Genomic DNA, 17,886 nt, shown 5'->3' with positions numbered 1-17,886 from the left:
ACTGGTCATGGAGAAAGGCTAGTGGAAAACAGAAAAAAATACAAACTTTCCAGCAGCTCAAGGTTCTTCCAGTTTGCCATTTTTCAATTAATTACTCATGAGCAATTAAGTACTAGAAATCCTATTCTCGAGAGACTCATTTCAATAACTGAGAAAACTTTTTGAAATCACTTCTGATTTAGTTGTTTTATGCTTATTATACTTCACATATAAACCAGCATTGTCCTTTAGATTTGCTGAATGGTGAAAGATTTCCAAGTATATTGTTTGTGGTTGAATTGTTGATATGTCTGATCTGTTTGAATTTAGAAAAAATGACAAATTCTCAAGATAAAAGGTATAAAGGCATATTCCTCCTATAGTTATTATTGAACAGCCTTGTTTGGCTGGATTTCTGTTTGACCTACTACAGCTGTAGTAAATGATTAAGCTCCTGGCCAGTTTGTTGAAGGTAATGTTAAATGACCATGTGATATAATGTGTTGTCATGGCTGTCATTGTTCTTAATTCGATTTGTAAACCACTACTTGTATACTTTTTTTTTTAAATCAGTGCTTTAAAATAAGATTTGAAATCCTTATAAAATGCCTTTTCCTTCTCATTCTTTTCTTTTGGTTGACTAGTTTAGTATCTTCTTATGTAACGGTAAGAGATGAAAAAAACAATCAAGTTAATATTAATAGACAGGGCAGGGACACAGATTATGTAAAATGTCAGTTTTACTTGCATCTCAGTGCTGAGGCATACTTTTTTTAGTATGACAATATTCAGAGAAAAAGAAGAGAATAGCAGTTTGCAAAAGGTTAGGTAGTGTTGCATATTACCGGATAGAAAAATTCAGTTTAAGCTGAAATATCTTGTTTATACACACATTCCTAATTATGTACAATTAACAGCACATCAAATCCACCCACAGGCCAATTAAAGATCTCAAATGTGAACAAACCCTAAATTGAATGTTACATTATATCAAGATTTTTAGTATCAGTGTTCATTCACAATTGTTTCTTCTTGAGTGTTTTGCTAATATTTTAAAAACGAGGCCTGGGCATGGTGGCTCACGCCTGTAATCCCAGCACTTTGGAAGGGCCTCCTTTGGGAGGCCGAGGGGGTGGATCACCTGAGGTCAGGAGTTCAAGACCAGCCTGGTCAACATGGTGAAACCCCATCTCTACTAAAAATTCAAAAACTAGCCAGGCGTGTTGGTACACCCAGCTACTCAGGAGGCTGAGGCAGGAGAATCACTTGAATTCGGGAGGCGGAGGTTGTAGTGAGCCAAGATCACACCACTGCACTCTAGCCTGAGCCACAGAATGAGACTCCTGTCTCAAAAAAAAAAAAAAAAGAACCCTATAACAAGAAAAACAGAAATGTAATAGATCTTCCAAAGTATTAGTGAAGAAAAAAACATTTAAAAATTTGTTTGAACATACTGTGGCAATTTATTATTTTTTGAATATTGCCTTTTTCCTTTTCAGGTTGCAGGAAAATAAAAGGTATTACTTCCTCCAATTGCTTTATTCAACTTATATTTAGAAGCTCTTTTCTAAATTGGGGGAAAACTAACTTTTGAGAACCAAAATACAAAATTAGTAACCTTCAAAATTAGTAATGTACATTAATATCATCCACCAAGTTCTGGATTCTCCCTTCTGTACTCCATAGAGGTTGATGAGTTGTGTTCACCTTACTTCTGCTGCATATGGCCAATCTCTACAAGATTATTAAAGCCAGTTGTTCTTGTCTTAATATTGGCAGTCGGAAATTTTTCTGTGTTCCCCAAATACTGCATTCATTTAAACTTTTTAGTGACAGTCACTTAAATATTAAATAGCAGAAAAAGGAGGTTAGGATCATAAAAGTCCTTATTTTATATTTTTAGTGGGAAGGCATTCCATTATTGTAAGCACATGTAGAGTACGTAAGCTTTCATAGTCTTTAAAGACATAAGACATTGAAGACTTAGCTCTGGAAAACAGAGGCAGTGGAAGAGGCAGAACCAGAGTGGTCAGAGAAACAGGAAGACCAAGGCAATGTAGTGACAAAAAAAAAAAAAAAAAAAAAATCCACCCCCTCGGCCTCCCAAAGGAGGCCCTTCCAAACAAAAAACCAAAAAACCCCACAAAACTGCAGAGGAGAGAGTTTAAAGGAGGAAAAGTGGTAATCCGTTATACAAGTAATGCAGAGAAGTTGAGCCAAATGGGGAGAGCCTATTGGATTTGACAATGAACAGGTCATTGGTGACCTGAAAGAGCTGTTTATAAAGGGTAAATCCGAATTGAAAATCAGAAGTGTATGAATAGGCCAGGCATGGTGGCTCACACCTGTAATCCTAGAACTTTGGAAGGCTGAGGCAGGCAGATCACTTGAGGTCAGGCATTCGAGAACGGCCTGGCCAGCATGGTGAAACCCCATGTCTGCTAAAAATACAAAAAAATTAGCCCAGCGTGGTGGCGGGTGCCTATAGTCCCAGCTACTTGGGAGGCTGGGGCATGAGAATTGCTTGAACCTGGGAGGCAGAGGCTGCAGTGAGCCGAGATTGTGCCACTGCACTTCAGCCTTGGCAACAGAGTAAGACTCTGTCTCCAAAAAAAGAAATGTATGAGTAGTTAGGAAATAAAGGTGACATGAACTAATTGTTCAATCATGAATGGATAGAAAAAAATGAAAATGTAACGAGATAGGATCCGGGTCAAAGTCAGGGGAGGTATAGTTGAAGATATTGAAGGAGTCATTATGATATTAAAGAAAATGGAAGGAAATGGTGTCCAGATAGGTTATCCTTGGAGGGTGTCCAGGGACATCTCTTTTCCTAAGACCTTAGAGAAGGAAAGGATGGCTGATAATATAGGGAAAAGTTGACATGGAAGGATGAAAGAATTTTTTGAGAATTCACATAAGGAATGATAATATGAATTTTCAGGGCTAGGCTCAGAAGCAGAAATAAAAAAGCAAAACAAATATGCTTTGGCTAATACAGAGTTGGAAATGGGAAGACATGTAAGATGGACCAGCAGGCATGGTAACCATGGATGCTAATGAGACTGTGATTGAAATGATTGGCTGTGGAGTTCACACGGGAGAGGAGAGGCCTGACCAGACCATGAGAATAAGCAGGCTGAATGGTGCAGGTGAGGTACCCCATAAAGGGGAAGAACACTTTTAGTGGTTGAGGTGGATCTTGTGGTCAAAGAAGAGATTTCAGTTTGAAATCTTAGAAGGGGAGCAATTCCCAGTGATGATGATGGCTAAATTTGAGTAAAAATAGAAGGCACCAAGTCATCTGACTTGGAGAATTCTGAGTCTTTGAGGAGTCTCACTTGTTTGGATGGCTCATGGATGTGGCTTATGCATGTTACTGGCTTGGCAGCCCTTAGCATGTTACAGATAGGGATGATGATGCTAGATGGTAAACTTCAGGAGAGTTTGTTGGTTCACTTAAAGAATTTGCTTAACATGTGAGACAAAACTATTCAGCTGCCATTTAGCAATATTTAAGTGACTCAGGTTGGATGATGTTACTGTCCTCTGTCCTCAGGGAGCTAAAGGACTGTGGCAAAGCTTATAGGTTAGAAAGGCAAACGTATAATTTGAATACAATATAGAAATAATAGAAATAACTACGCTAAGGTGGGAGTAATCAACCAGAGAGCGGTCATTACACTTGATCTGAATGATGACTCGCTGGGCTGGAAAGGATAATAAAGACATTTCAGGAAGAGGAAAGAACAATTGTAAAGATGCAGATACGTTTATTTCAAGAATACAAGTTAAAATTTAATTTCTTATTTATTGAAGGAGCCACAAATAATTTGCCTGGCTGAAGCATATGGTGTGTGGGGTGAAGTGATGAGGGATGAAGTTGGACAGAGAGGCAAGGAACAACTGGTACCCAACCTTGAGTGCCGTGCACAGGAACTTGGACATTTCCCTTTAGGCCAGTGGTCTTCAAAGAGGAATGTGGGCTTGCAAAGCATGAGGAAAAGAGAGGAAACTGAAACTTTTGGTTTTTTATGTCATCCTTTTAAAAGTCAATTTTCTGTATATTATGTAATAGAACAGGAATTCATGCCTATGTCAGGGGTGCATGATCAAAAAGAGCTCAGAGGTTATTGTTGTAGCTGATAGAGTCCGGGCAGGAAGTGGGTTATCCCCGAGGGTTTCAATCAGGGTAGAAGGATCAGATTTACATTTTAAAGCAAGTTTTCTGAAATCATATAGGAGATAGGTTAGAGAAGAGCAGGTCTAGATTAAAAGAGATCAGTTGGGAAACTATTAGATTTGAATTAAGGCATTGCTAGAATGGAGAGAAAGACACAGATTCAAGAAACTGAGTAGAATAAAAAATCACTATATTGTTCCTTTTTATTGCTGAATTAATACTTCATTGTATGAATAGACCCCATTTTGTTTATCCACTCACCAGCTGATGGACATTTGGATTGTTTCCAGGTTTTGCCTGTTTTGAATAATACTGCCATCAACTTTCTTATGCAAGTCTTTGTGTTGACATACATTTTTATTTATCTTGGGTATATAGCTAAGACTAGAATATATGGATTATATGACAACTTTGTGTTTAACTTTTTGAGAAACTGCTGAACTGTTTTCTAGAATGGCTGTACCATTTTACGTTCCTGTCAGCAGTGTGTGAGGGCTGCGGTTTCTCCTCATCCCTGACAACACTAGTTAGCTCTTATGTTTAGGTCTATGATCCATTTTCAGTTAAGCCTTGTGTTCGTGTGAGTTGAAAGTCCACCTTCATTTTTTTACACATCGATGTTCAGTTGTCTCAGAACCATTTTTTGGCAGACCTTGGGGCTCAAGGCTGCACAGGCCCCAAGTCTCCCTCACAATCCTCAGAACTATTTTTTGAAAAGAGCTTCCTTTCCCCATTGAATTGCTTTGGCACCTTTGTGGGAAACCAGTGACCATAATGTAAGAATTTTTTTCTGAACTCTCCACTCTGTTCCTTATTGCCAATGCCACACTGCCTTGACTACTGTAGCTTCGTAGTCATTGGGAAGTCTAAGTCCTCCAACCTAGTTCTTTTTAAAATTGGTTTGACTATTTAAGGTCCTTTGTCTTTCCATATAAATTTTAGGATCATTTTGACAATTCTAACAAAGAACAGAGCCTTCTGAGACTTTAATAGGGATGGTTGTGTTGCATGTATAGATCAATTTGGGGAAAGTTGTCATCTTAATGATAGTGAGTCTTTCAATCCATGAACATGGAATGTATCCCTATTTATTTAAGTCATCTTCAGTTTTTCTAAGCAGTTTTGTTGTTTTCAGTATGTAAATCTTGAATTTATTCCTTAATATTTCATTCTTATTGAGTGAATTTCATCAGGAGCATGTTAAATTTGCAGTATCTGTAAGACGTTATAGGTGGAAGTGTCCAGTGGGCGGTTGAACCTCAGGAGAAAGATCTGAGCTAGATTTGAAAGTAGCCAGCATGTAGGTGGGAATGGAAGCCCGGGATTTGAATGACGTTGCCCACAAACAACAGGACAGAATGAAAAAAAGATGACAATGCATAGAAATCTAGGAAGCACCAACATTCACCAGACAGGCACGAGAAGAGAGCTAGTTGACGATAGGGGAGGCCAAGAGGCAAAGAGGAAAATGTGATAAGGAGAACATTTCAAGGAGATGTCAAGAAGCAGTGTCGTATTGTTGTGGAGAAGGCAAACTGAAATATAGCCTGAGAAGCTAATGGGTGATCTTAATGAGGACACTTTCAGCAGCATGGTTTTGTGTATATGGGGGCTGGGGGTGGAAACCAGATGGCAGAGGATTGGAATGAGTGGACTGTTCTGCCTTGTTCACCATTGTGACTCCGGTGCTTGGCACTTTGGTGCTTATTAAATATTTAAATGAATGAGGAAGTAGAGACAATGCTTTCAAAAGCTAAGGCTAAAGGAAGGAAAGAAGAGTAGTTAGAGGAGAGAGTTAGGTTGAAGGAAGGATTTCTTTTTTTTTAATTTTGGGAGGAAGTTGAGTATATTTCTGTGAAAAAGGAACAGAAGCTGTAGAGAGGGAGAGGTTGAAGATACAGTGAGAGTGGCTGATTGATGGAGCTGTGATTCAGAGGGGACCAGCAGGAGTGGGATTTAGACCATACTATTTTCAAAAAGGAAAAGATTGTGGAGAAGTGTTTGTAACTATTAGAATTGATGATTTAAGATACTTATTAAAAATACACAGCACATTCCAAGCCCCTGGTTAGTGTTGCTGAATTTGAAAAAACCTTTAGGCTAATGCTACATTTAAAATGAGGTGGGGGAAAATTATAGATGCCTTGTGTGTTATGAAATGAACTATATTTTTAGTTTTTATGTTACTACTTTCAAATAGCAAGATTTCATCTCTTTTGCTGTGTTACTAAAGCATCTTTGTACCTAGATGATAAATTCATATGGATTTAGTATATTTTCAGCCTTCCCTCCCCTCCATTTTGAGCTGCATTTGGTATGGTCCCAGACCGGTGCATACATCCTTGCACACTAGAGCCCCTGAGAGCTTGCATTTTGCTTTTATAGAGGCAGTAGATTCCAATGTATGTCTGCTTCAGCCATCAGCAAAAAACTAACAGGCTTACTACAGTTTCTTTGGAAAAACCTGCTTCTGGCTTCAGCCTCACTTCCTTTGTTCTACATCCCAGAAGATGCACGTGAGGGCAGCTGCCTGGTAACTGGAGGCTTCACTTGACCAGCACTGAGCTTCTGTTCACTCATTCAGGTCTCACATCCATGTCATCTCCAGGACTCACCGAAAATAGTCAGAGGGATCCCTGTAGGTGGAACTTTATTTTCTTTTTCCTTTGCTGCTTTCCTTTGAAATGTTTACTTCCATGCTTGGATACATTGCTGTATTTGCATGGTATGCAGATGATATATTATTAAAAAGCAGAAATTAAATTCCAACTTGACTTGAACCTACAAGCAGTGCATTTTTATGAGAGTATTATTAGTTTCTTTCTATTACCAACAAGTAATACTTACTAAATTAATACCTAAAATAAGTTTAAAATGTTGCATGGAAATGTAGGACTTTTTTTTTTTTATATAATATGTGTCTTCTCATGCATCAGGTGAAATTCATCAAACTGACATTATTTATGAAGCAATCTTTGTATTGAAAGATAAATATAAAATACCAGGAAAATAATGCTAGCTATTTGAATAATAAGTCCGGTGCAGCTCCATAAAACTAATTCAGCATCCCTTGCTGCTAGTATGTTCATTTTCCAAGAGGCAGTTAATAGAGTTAAATATGTGAGCCATATCCAAAGATAGTATAAAGTTAAAATTCATTCTATGGTGCTATATGGGTTCATTTAAAATGGCTGATTTTCAATATGAATTTTGAAAAATGTCATAATGCTTCATGTAGTTTGAATATATATATATGTATATATATTCTTTTCATAATTTTATAGAACTTCAGTGTATTCCTTATCTGTTAGCCAGAGGCTGTGGTTTTAATGACATCTCTGTGTGGTATTTATATATATATTAATATATATACAAGAATGTTGAAGTTGTGGAACTCACTGCAAAAAATACCTGAAAAAATAACTGTACATTTTTGTTGAGTAATTTATTGTACTATCCATGGGGGTGGTAACTAAGGAATAATTTTTAATAGTTACTGCATTTTTAAACACTCCCTGTTATTTCTTTAAGTTGACATACGTTATGGCATGTTATATAGATCATGCCTTGTCAGGTGGAAGCCACTTCTCTTTAAATGAAAAAAAAAAAAAAAAATGAAAGAAGTACATGTTATCTCTCATCTATCTATCAAAGTTATTCTCTTTTTAATATTACAAATTTGAATAAGATATATCAAACTTAAATTAAGAGAAAAGTTCCTTCTTTGTGTCCCTCTCTCACACCTGTATATGTATAACATAGCAAAACCCTGCAAGCTTAGACAGACATAGTAACAGAAGTAAAATAATAGCTCAGGAGTTAATTACAAAATTGGAGCATTAATGGAATCAGATTCTAACTAGAGGTTTTACCACATTCTTATTCATGATTAAGTGTTCAGGAAAAAACTTATCAGTGAGAACTGTGGCATTTATTTTTAAAGTATTTACTTACAGGGAATGTATAATAAATGACATATTTTCTCTCAGTCATTATCTTAAATAATGGTTCTAAGAGTAAAGATCTGCATATAGGTATAATCTGATATTCAATTTTAATATTTTAGATTATTCATCTAAGAAATTACTCCTTGAAAATCTTGATTTGTTGGTAAATACTCGCAAGATTTTTGAGGTGTCTGCTCATCTTTTTCTCATACATCAATATGTGTAAGTGTATATTCGTTTTTTTAAAAGCTGGTTTATATTTATGTAACAGTGTTTAAATAAAGTTAGTATCTGTGTCCTGTAATACCAAAATATTTATATCTTGTCTGTTAATTTTGGCTCTAAGACAGTTTGTTTTTAAGACGTAGCTGATTCTTTATTCTAATACCCTGTCTTAAGTTGTCATACTGGGCATGACCTGAAATTCTCTAAGACGGTGTTCTATATTGAAGGGGAATTGGCACTTTAACAGCTTGTTTAGGTATTAAACTACATAAAAATAGAGCATCGAGATTAGGGTTGTGATATTTAAATGTTACCTTTCTGGGATTTCTTGTAATGATTATATACCACCATTGTGTGATCAATAATTATAGCAATAGAGTGTTTTAGAAGTGAATCAGGACAACGTTTTGTTGTCTATCATAAATGTTTGGTATCATGAATAAATACAGCTATTCTGTTTCATTACCTTTTTGCTGGAACATGGTATAACTTGACAGCAAAAATTATACCTTTCAGAAAACTAAATTTTAAAACCACAAAAAGAAATCTTTGAAAATTTTAGCTGTCAGCCTTAACAAGAGAGTTTGTCTGTTGAATTCATATGGAGCTTCATGACTTTGTCTTAACTTTTTAGAGGTGTGTGCTGGAAAATAACCTGTGGGATCTTGTAGCTCTGCTGATTAAACTGTTGAAGGCAACTGTGATGGAGTTTGTACTTTTCTCAGAAGATTGGTAGTTGCCTAATGGTTTTTATAAACTTCTAGAGCAGGGGAGAAGTCAAGTGGCCACCTGAGCTGAGAAACTCTCACTCCTACTTAAATATTCATCTGGCTTTCCCTGTAAAGGTATGCCCATAGCATAAATATAAGTATATGGGTAGGAGCAGTGACTCACACCTGTGATCCAAGCACTTTGGAAGGCCGAGGCAGGAGGATCACTTGAGGCCAGGAGTTTGAGACCAGTCAGGGTAACATAGTGAGACCCCCCACTCTACAAAAAAATTTAAAAATTAGCCAGGCATGGTGGCATGCACCTGTAACCCTACCTACTTGAGAGGCTGAGATGGAAGGATCACTTGAGGCTCAGGAGTTTGAGGCTGCAGTGAGCTGTGATGGCACCACTGCATTCCAGCCTGGGCAACAGAGCCAGACCCTGTCTCTAAAATAAAATAAAATGAATAAGCATTTGAAATTTGGCTAATTTGTTTTTATTTAAGAAAGTAAATGGTGTTTACCCTAAGATAGGGGAAGTAACTAAAGAAGCATTGGAATAATATTGAACTATTTAATATCCTTTTGTATTCTTAAGAATCATTTAAAGTATTTGTATGAAAGAGTAGCATAGGATACTTATTAATATGCTATTCACTTTCAAGTCTCTAATTCCGGTTTTGAAAACCTAAGAAATAAATACTGCAGTAGATAAAATGGAATTGAACAGTCAGAAACTTACTACATGAAGATGACTCATCAGTTCTAATTATGTTTCTTTTTAACTGAAAATGAAAGTATATATAATAAGAATTATCATAGTAATTGCAATGATGTGATCAAAAAATAAATAACCACTGGGATTTTTTCTTTCATTTAGTAAAATTAATGTGGCACAGAATATCAGTCATACCATTATAGGTATATAAAGGTATATAAGTATAATTCTGCTTATTTCTATTAAAACTCTAATGAATTAATGAAAAGAAACTACTTATTAAGCATGTACATGTGTTACTTCTGTACTTTGCATTTCATAGTTAGTACCACAGTATCTCAAATAGTATCAAAACAACCTTGTGAGATGAGAAAATTGAGACGTAAGTCACCCAGCTAGTAAGCATTTCAGCAGGGATTTAAACCCAGGAACGTCTGCCCTCAAAACCTGTGTTTTTCTCACTTCACCACAGGCATTCCTGGGAAGTGCTAAAACGTAAACAATAGAATTTAGACAAGTTTTCACTTTCCATAGTGTTCAGTGTTCTTTATGTATTGCATTTATATCCAGTCCCTTTCCCCTATTCTCTTTCTATACCACAAACTTTGAGTAGCTAAGTAGCATATAGAGATTTCATCTTTAACTGTATTTGAACTGCTTCCTGGTCTTGCTGTGTAGTGCTCCTTTAATACAGGGCTATTCTAAGAATAAAAACCCAGTGTTTAAAAAAAAAGATGCTGATTTATGCTGCAGAACCCTGGAAAGATTCCTCTGAATTTGGAGTGTGGGTTGAAGCTCAGGACAGGATTAGAAGAAAGACTAGTAAGACCTCTAGTTCCCCTCTCCACACTGTGTCCCCCTTGGACAGGAAATATTTCACCATTCTTAAAGTCAAGTCTTCGCTATTGCAGATGCTGATTTCTGAGTAACAATTTTAAAAGAATTCCTGCCTGGAATTCACACCTGTAATCCCAACACTTTGTGGGGCCAAGGCAGGTGGATCACCTGAGGTCAGGAGTTCAAGAACAGCCTGGCCAACATGGTGAAACCCCGTCTCTACTAAAAATACAAAAATTAGGCGTGGTGTGCTCCTGTAGTCCTGGCTACTCTGGAGGCTGAGACAGGAGAATTGCTTGAATCTGGAAGGCAGAGGTTGCAGTGAGCCAAGATCTCACCACTGCACTCCAGCCTGGGTGACAGAGTGAGACTCCATCTCAAAAAACAAAACAAAACAAAACAAAAAACAGTCGGGCTCGGTGACTCACACCTGTAATCCCAGTGCTTTGAGAGGCCGAGACGGGTGGATCATGAGGTCAGGAGTTCGAGACCAGCCTGACCAAGATGGTGAAACCCTGTCTCTACTAAAAATACAGAAATTAGCCAGGCTTGGTGGCAGGTGCCTAATCCCAGCTACTCGAGAGGCTGAGACGGGAGAATTGTTTGGACCTGGGTGGCAGAGGTTGCAGAGAGCCAAGATGGTGCCACTGTCCTCCAGCCTAGGCCACAGAGTGAGACTCTCTAAAAAAAAAAAAACCAGAAAAAGAATTTCTGGCCGTCTCCCCTTTTCTACTTCTTTCTAGCCATTGTATCTTAGAAAAACTTTTGAAGTCCTGTCGTCTAGCACCTCGTCCCATGCAGAGTCCCTTTATGAGCAGTCCTGAAGGTGTTTATCTGGTGTGTTGACAGTTCACACTCTCTACCAGCCTTCTAAGGCTTCAGAGTTGTAGTTCCTTGACCTTTTCTTTTTGTGGTAGCTGATTATAAATGCTTTATTCTCCTGGTCATTCTTGTCTAGACCCTTGCTAGTTTTCCAAAACCCCATATAAAAATGGTGTTTGTACCTGCATAGTCTTCTAGAAATGGTGACTGTGACCATAGCTTTTTAGTCACCTTTTCTGCCGGTCAGCTCATGTTTAACCACAATGCCTAGATCTTTTTAACATGAAAGTGCCCCTAGTCTTTATTTTAAAAATAATTGTAAAAGCAGTGCATCCCCATTGAAGACAGGAAAATTTAAAAAGCTGCTGGGGAAAAAAATTGAATCACTAGTCTGCAATAGCCTCAAGCATTTTGAGGTTTATATACACACACACATATATAGGCATATCATCCAAAATTGGAGTAGCATACAAACAATTTTGTTTCCTGTTTTTTCCCCTTATGAAGTGAGCATTGCCTCATGTCATTAACATACTGTTTTCCTGTTGTTGGAAATCTAGGTAGTTGCCAGTTTTGTGCCAAGCATAACTTGTGCTGTAATAAGCATCTCTATACGTACATAGATAGGGCCACAAATTTTTACAGCCTAAGGGTATTACATTTTTTAAGGCTCTTGGTGTGTATTCATCATTAGCTTTTTAGAAGGGTTGTGCCAGTTTATACTTTCATTAGCAATGTCTATGACTTTATCTATTTCATGGACCCTCACCTGAGTATTTTTTTCTTGTCTTTTCTAATATGATAGCAAAAATAAAATTTGATTATTGTTTAAAGTGTGGCGGGAGGTAAAATGTGATTTATCAGCTTTTAATTGTTGTTGTCAACTGCTTTTGCTTCTGGCTGCTTTCAGTTGCAGTTTTAGTGTACTTGTAGATTTGAATGAAGGGGTTACATGTTAAGGGCTTCAAATTGTCATATTTATTGCAGATATTTATCTTCAACTAATTATTTGCCTTTTAATTTTGCATGGTTATTACACATAGAAGTTTAGTATTTTTATTCAAAATAATTGTTTTGCTTTTATTTAATGGACACATAATTGTACATATTTGTGTGGTACAGTATAATGTTTTGATACATATATATAATGTGTAATGATTAAATCAGGATAATTAGCATATCTATCTCCTCAGATATTTCTTTGCATTGAGAACATTCCAAATTCACTCTTTTTTCTTCCTTTTTTTTTTTGAGAGGGAGTCTCACTCTGTTGCCCAGGCTGGAGTAGTGCAGTGGCATGATCTCGGCTCACTGCCGCCTCCGCCTCCTAGGTTCAAGTGAGTCTCCTGCCTCAGCCTCCCAAGTAGCTGGGATTACAGGCGCCTGCCACCACGCCCGGCTAATTTTTGTATTTTTAGTAGAGACGGGGTTTCACCATGTTGGTCAGGCTGGTCTCAAACTCCTAACCTCAGGTAATCTGCCCACCTTGGCCTCCTAAAGTGCTGGGATTACAGGCATCAGCCACCGCACCCAGCCAAAATCCACTTTTATAGCTATTTGAAAATATACAATAAATTGTTATAATCACCCTGCAGTGCTATAGAACACAGGAACTTATTCCTCCTCTCTGTAATTTTGTATTTGTTAACCAACATCTGGCTAACTGTCCATTCCCAGCCTCTAGTAACCACTATTCTACTCTACTTCTATGCAGTCAAGTTTTTTAGCTTCCATATATGAGTGAGAATATGCAATACTTGTCTTTCTGTGCCGAGCTTGTTTCACTTAATGTTTTACAGGCTCATCCATGTTGCTGAAAATGATAGGATTTCGTTCTTTCTTATGGCTGAATAATACTCCATTGTGTATACATACCACATTTTCTTTATTCATTCATCTGTTGATAGACGTTTAGTTGATTCCATGTCTTGGCTTTTGTAAACAGTGCTGCAATAAACATGAGAGTGCAAGTATCTCATCAAAATACTGATTTTCTTTTCTTTGGGTAAATATCCAGTGGTGGGATTGCTGAATCATGTGGTAGTTCTGTTTTTAGTTTTTTGGGAAAACCTCCATACTGTTTTCCATAACGACTGAGCTAATGTACAGTCCGACCAACGGTGTCTAAGAGTTTCCCTTTCTCCACATCCTCACCAACACTTATCCTTTGTCTTTTTGATAATAGTCATTCTGACTGGTAGGAGATGATATCTCACTGTGGTTTTCATTTGCATTTCCCTGATGATTAGTGATGTTGAGCATTTTTTTAAATATACCTTTTGGGCATCAAATGAATATTTTTAAATGATATCTTCCATTGCTTTTCTGCATGGAAGATTCTCTCCCAATCCTAAGAAATAAATATTAGCTTGTTATTTCTTCCAGTTTTTATTCTAGTTTACTTATCACTTTTCTTAATCTAGAATTTATTTTGATTTATGGCATGAAATGACCACTCAATATTTTGCCATATAAGTAATTAATTTTTCTAGTACCATGCAATAATTCCTTACTTTTCTCTCCCTCTGTTGCTGGAAAAAATGTAATTGGTTAAATTCTGTCCTGCCTGCATGGTGTATGCCCCTGAGCAGCTGAGAGTAGCTAGAAGAAAATATACATCCTTTCCTGAGTTCTCACTTCAGATGTTGTCCACAATTCACTAGAAAGCCTTCAGCCAGGCTGGCAATCCTGGTACATTCTCCTCTGCACACTAGGAGAATGCTCTTTTCTTGAACTGTGATGTCCCCTCCCTGATCCCATTCCTAATTGCTTTCCTCTGATTTCAGTGAGGAACTAGAAGCAGTCAGAAGAGAAGGGCTCTGTGCTCCTTGCACTAACGCCCCCTCCTCCCAGTGTTGGCTTGCTCTGGCTTCCTCCCTGACACTGTGGGGACAGTCCCTGCTTCCATAGCAAGGCCCTCAGTATAGGCGCTGGATTCCTTCTTTCTCTCCTGCCTAAGTGCTTTACTCTGGCAGTGTTGCCCTCTCTCTCCTGCACCATCAGGCTCATTTCTCTGCAGAATCGTCTGGCAGTTATTCGTACTGTCCACATACTTCACTATTCTTTTCCTTAATCCCTTTTGTCTGTAAAAGTAAACACGTAACTAATAAAACTGACATTATCACCCAAATTATCTTGTCTTCAATATCTCAGAAAACTACACTTCAGGACTAAGTCCAAGCTCTTTACCTTCCCACCGGAGATGTTGAAGTGCCTCTGGGGTTAATGCTTGGGCCTTTTCTCTCCTGCATTCTCATTCAGTTCTAAGACTTTAAATACCACCCAATGCTATTGGCTCCAATCCTGGCCTCACCCCTAAATTCTAGACTGGTTTATTCAACTCTCCGCTCAAGAGTCCTATGATGGTGCTCACAGGCATCTTAAACTCAACCTGTCAAAATCTGCAGTCTTGAGTCTCATCCTCCCTGCTTGTTGGCTCTTCTGTCTTCTCCGTTTTATTAGGTGATAGCGCTGTTCATCCCCAGGCTTAGGCTGTAAGAGATATCAACAAAAATGCTGCTTGAGTCCGCTCTTGCCTTACACATCCAGTTCATCAGTAAATCCAGCCAGCGCTGCCCACAAACTGCCTCTCACCGTTTCTTCCTGTCTCCCCTACTACTGCCTACCCCGGTACCGTTGTCTCTCCTCTGGGCTGCCATGAGGGCCTCCTCCCTGGGCTTCCTGCCTCTGCACTCATCCTCCAGAGACAGCATCACCTTCTTGTGCCAAACTCTCTGTGGCCTCCCATCACATGTGGAATACCGCCCGAGTCCTGGCTTGCGAGGCCCTGCAGGGCCCAGTCCTTTGCTCCCTCTCTGGCCTTGGCTCCTCTGCTGCAACCCTCAGCCATCTTACTCCCTCCAGCAAGCCCATAGGCCCCACAGGCCTCCAGCTTTTCCCACCTCCTGTCCTGCTCTTCCTGTAGGTCATGGCCTGGCTCGTTCCCTTCTGCTGCTTTCTCAAGGCTCTCCACATTTTACGTTGTATATCATTCTCTCTCTCTCTTTACCTGGGTTTATTTTATTTGTGACCTGGATCCTCTTTTTTGTCTAAATTGTAAACCTAACATACATTTATCTGCGTTTGCTCTATCTGATGGGCCTAGAATAGTGATTGGCACAGCACCCAATAAATGTCTGTGTGGATGGAGTTCTATAACAGAGTTGTATCTCTTTGCTTTCTTCCAGTGGCTCTCCATTTCTTACAGCAGTGTTGCCTAAACATCAGTCATTTGAGCCTCACTTTCACAACCTTTTTTTTTTTTTTTCAAAGACAGAGTCATGCTCTGTCGTTTAGGCTGGAATGCAGTGGTGCGATCTCGGCTCACTGCAACTTCCATCTCCTGGGTTCAAGCTATTCTTGTGCCTCAGCCTCCTGAGTAGCTGGAATTACAGGCACACACCTCCATGCCTAGCTAATTTTTAGTACAGACGGGGATTTTGCCACTTTGGCCAGGCTGATCTCGAACTTCTGGCCTTAAGTGATCTGCCCACCTCGGCCTCCCAAAGTGCTGGGATTACAGGCGTGAGCCACCACTACCAGCCGAAAATACATTTATTATTATAAATGGAAAACCAGTATCATTTGACATGAGTAGAAGTTAATTGCAACCATAAGCCTGGCACGGCAGCTCTTGCCTGTAATCCCAGCACTTTGGCGGATCACCTGAGCTCAGGAGTTCAAGACCAGCCTGGCCAACATGGCAAAACCCCGTCTTTACTAAGAAATACAAAAATTAGTTGGACGTGGCGGTACGTGCCTGTAATCCCAGCTACTCGGGAGTCTGAGGCAGGAGAATCGCTTTAACCCGGAAGATGGAGGTTGCAGTGAGCCGAGATTGTCCCACTGTACTCCAGCCTGGGCAACAGAGCAAGACTCTGTCTCAAAAAAAAAAAAAAAAAAAAAAAGGAAAAAGAAGTTAATAGCAACCATAAACACATAAAACTGCCCTTGCCCACCTAGATTGTCTTGCCTATAATATCTTAGAAAACTATGCTCCAGGATTAAGTCTAAGCTCTTTACCATAGTAGACAGAAGTCATCCCGAGGGCCATGCTTGTGTCTCCTGCTCCTCTGTGTCTCACGGCTCGTGGGCTAGCGGCACGTAGCACATCTTGCATCAGCTTTTGTGCACGCCGACCCTTCTTCATGGAGTCCATTTCTTTACCCTCTTCCCCTCACAGGGCTATTTCCTGTTTGCCTCTGAAACTGTCCCATCTCTCCCTCTTCTGGGAGGTCCTCCTCAAAAGCTCGTGAGGCGCACCTCCCACATCTAGTCATCATACTAAGTTGTGGTTATCTGCACAGTGTTTTTTCCCCTTCCTGAGTATAATTTGCTGAGTATATCTCGGACCAGGCAGTATTTTGAAAAGTGTTTTTCTCATAAAACTCAAAGAGAAAACATACGTCACACTGAAAGCTGTTTTGGCCACCAGGTCCCACAGCTCTGGTAGCTACTTCTTTTCCAGGGGTCACTTTTTAGCAGTGACATTTTCACTGCAACTCTTGCTAATTCCATTAATTTGTCCCTTTGTGAGACAAAATGTCAGTTACAACTGGAAATGTTACCGTAAAATTAAAGAGAAGTTGTTCTGTGGTCTCTTGCCCATAGCAAGTGATTTTGGAAAATGTTGGCAACATGGTAGGGGATGAGTGGGGTATTTGGTTTTCTTTTTTGCTTTTTAGTTTCTCTCATATTCAGTCTGTTCCCAAATTGTCTTGTTTCAGCATTAATAATTACCTTCAGAGGATTTTGTCTTGTATTACACCCTAAATAACGCATTTGTTTTGTTTACTCAGACTTGTAGTAAGTAGGTTTATATTATATTACTGTATACCTTTTTTCCTTCAAATTTAACACTGCAATAGCCCAAATAAGTTAAAAAAAAAAAAAAAAAAAGGTTTTCTTGAAAGTCACACACAGCTTTGCTTTCCTGTAGTGGATTTGGTTTGTGTAGAAGGAACAGAGTGAAAACATCACTGGTTTCTGTAATAGGACAGTTTGGGCTAGTCTGGCAGTATCATGTGCTCTGTACTCAGAGAACATATAGCAGGAAATTATGTTTATGTTTGTGAAATAAATCTGTTTTCAACTCTCTGTTCAGAAGAAATTAGTACTGATAACTTTGTGGTGGAAAGCATTCGACCGTACTCAGAAACCTGTCACTCTTGTTTTAGGGTTGGATTGAAGAATATTGGGAAAGCTGGGACACTTTGTTTTAATTGAGAGAAATATTAGAGGGTCTTACCGCCAGCTAATAAGTAGGTTTTTTTCATGTCCAAGTACTTCCAGAGAAACTCTTCCTTTGAATGGTTAGACACTTCACTGTCCTCCTCTTCCTCCCCCACAAACGTTTTTTGAGCATTTGAGCAGAACAGCTTGCTGAGGGCAATGCTCTGTGTGCTGAGGGATGTTTATTTCTGTGCACACTGGAGAGCGTGACAGTAGATTCACTTTGAATAATTT

At 38.9% G+C, this 17,886-nt stretch overlaps 1 protein-coding gene across 9 annotated transcripts in view; it reads left to right on the top strand.

Annotated features, from left to right (window-relative positions):
* Positions 1-17,886, top strand: part of DTNBP1 (dystrobrevin binding protein 1) — a 150,370-nt gene that overhangs the window by 78,849 nt on the left and 53,635 nt on the right. For 5 of the 9 annotated variants that reach the window (XM_021936618.1, XM_031666935.1, XM_031666934.1 and 2 more), the window contains one exon: positions 1,479-1,496. The exons of the other annotated variants lie outside the window; for them this stretch is intronic. In XM_021936618.1, coding sequence (XP_021792310.1) covers positions 1,479-1,496 — 18 coding nt within the window. The remainder of the gene's footprint in view (positions 1-1,478; positions 1,497-17,886) is intronic. 9 annotated transcript variants of the gene reach the window in all.

The sequence above is a fragment of the Papio anubis genome, chromosome 6 (genome assembly GCF_008728515.1).
Source record: "Papio anubis isolate 15944 chromosome 6, Panubis1.0, whole genome shotgun sequence".
Classification (NCBI taxonomy): Eukaryota; Metazoa; Chordata; class Mammalia; order Primates; family Cercopithecidae; genus Papio; species Papio anubis.
Note: the sequence above shows the minus strand (reverse complement) of the source record. Positions and strands in the feature narration are given on the sequence as shown.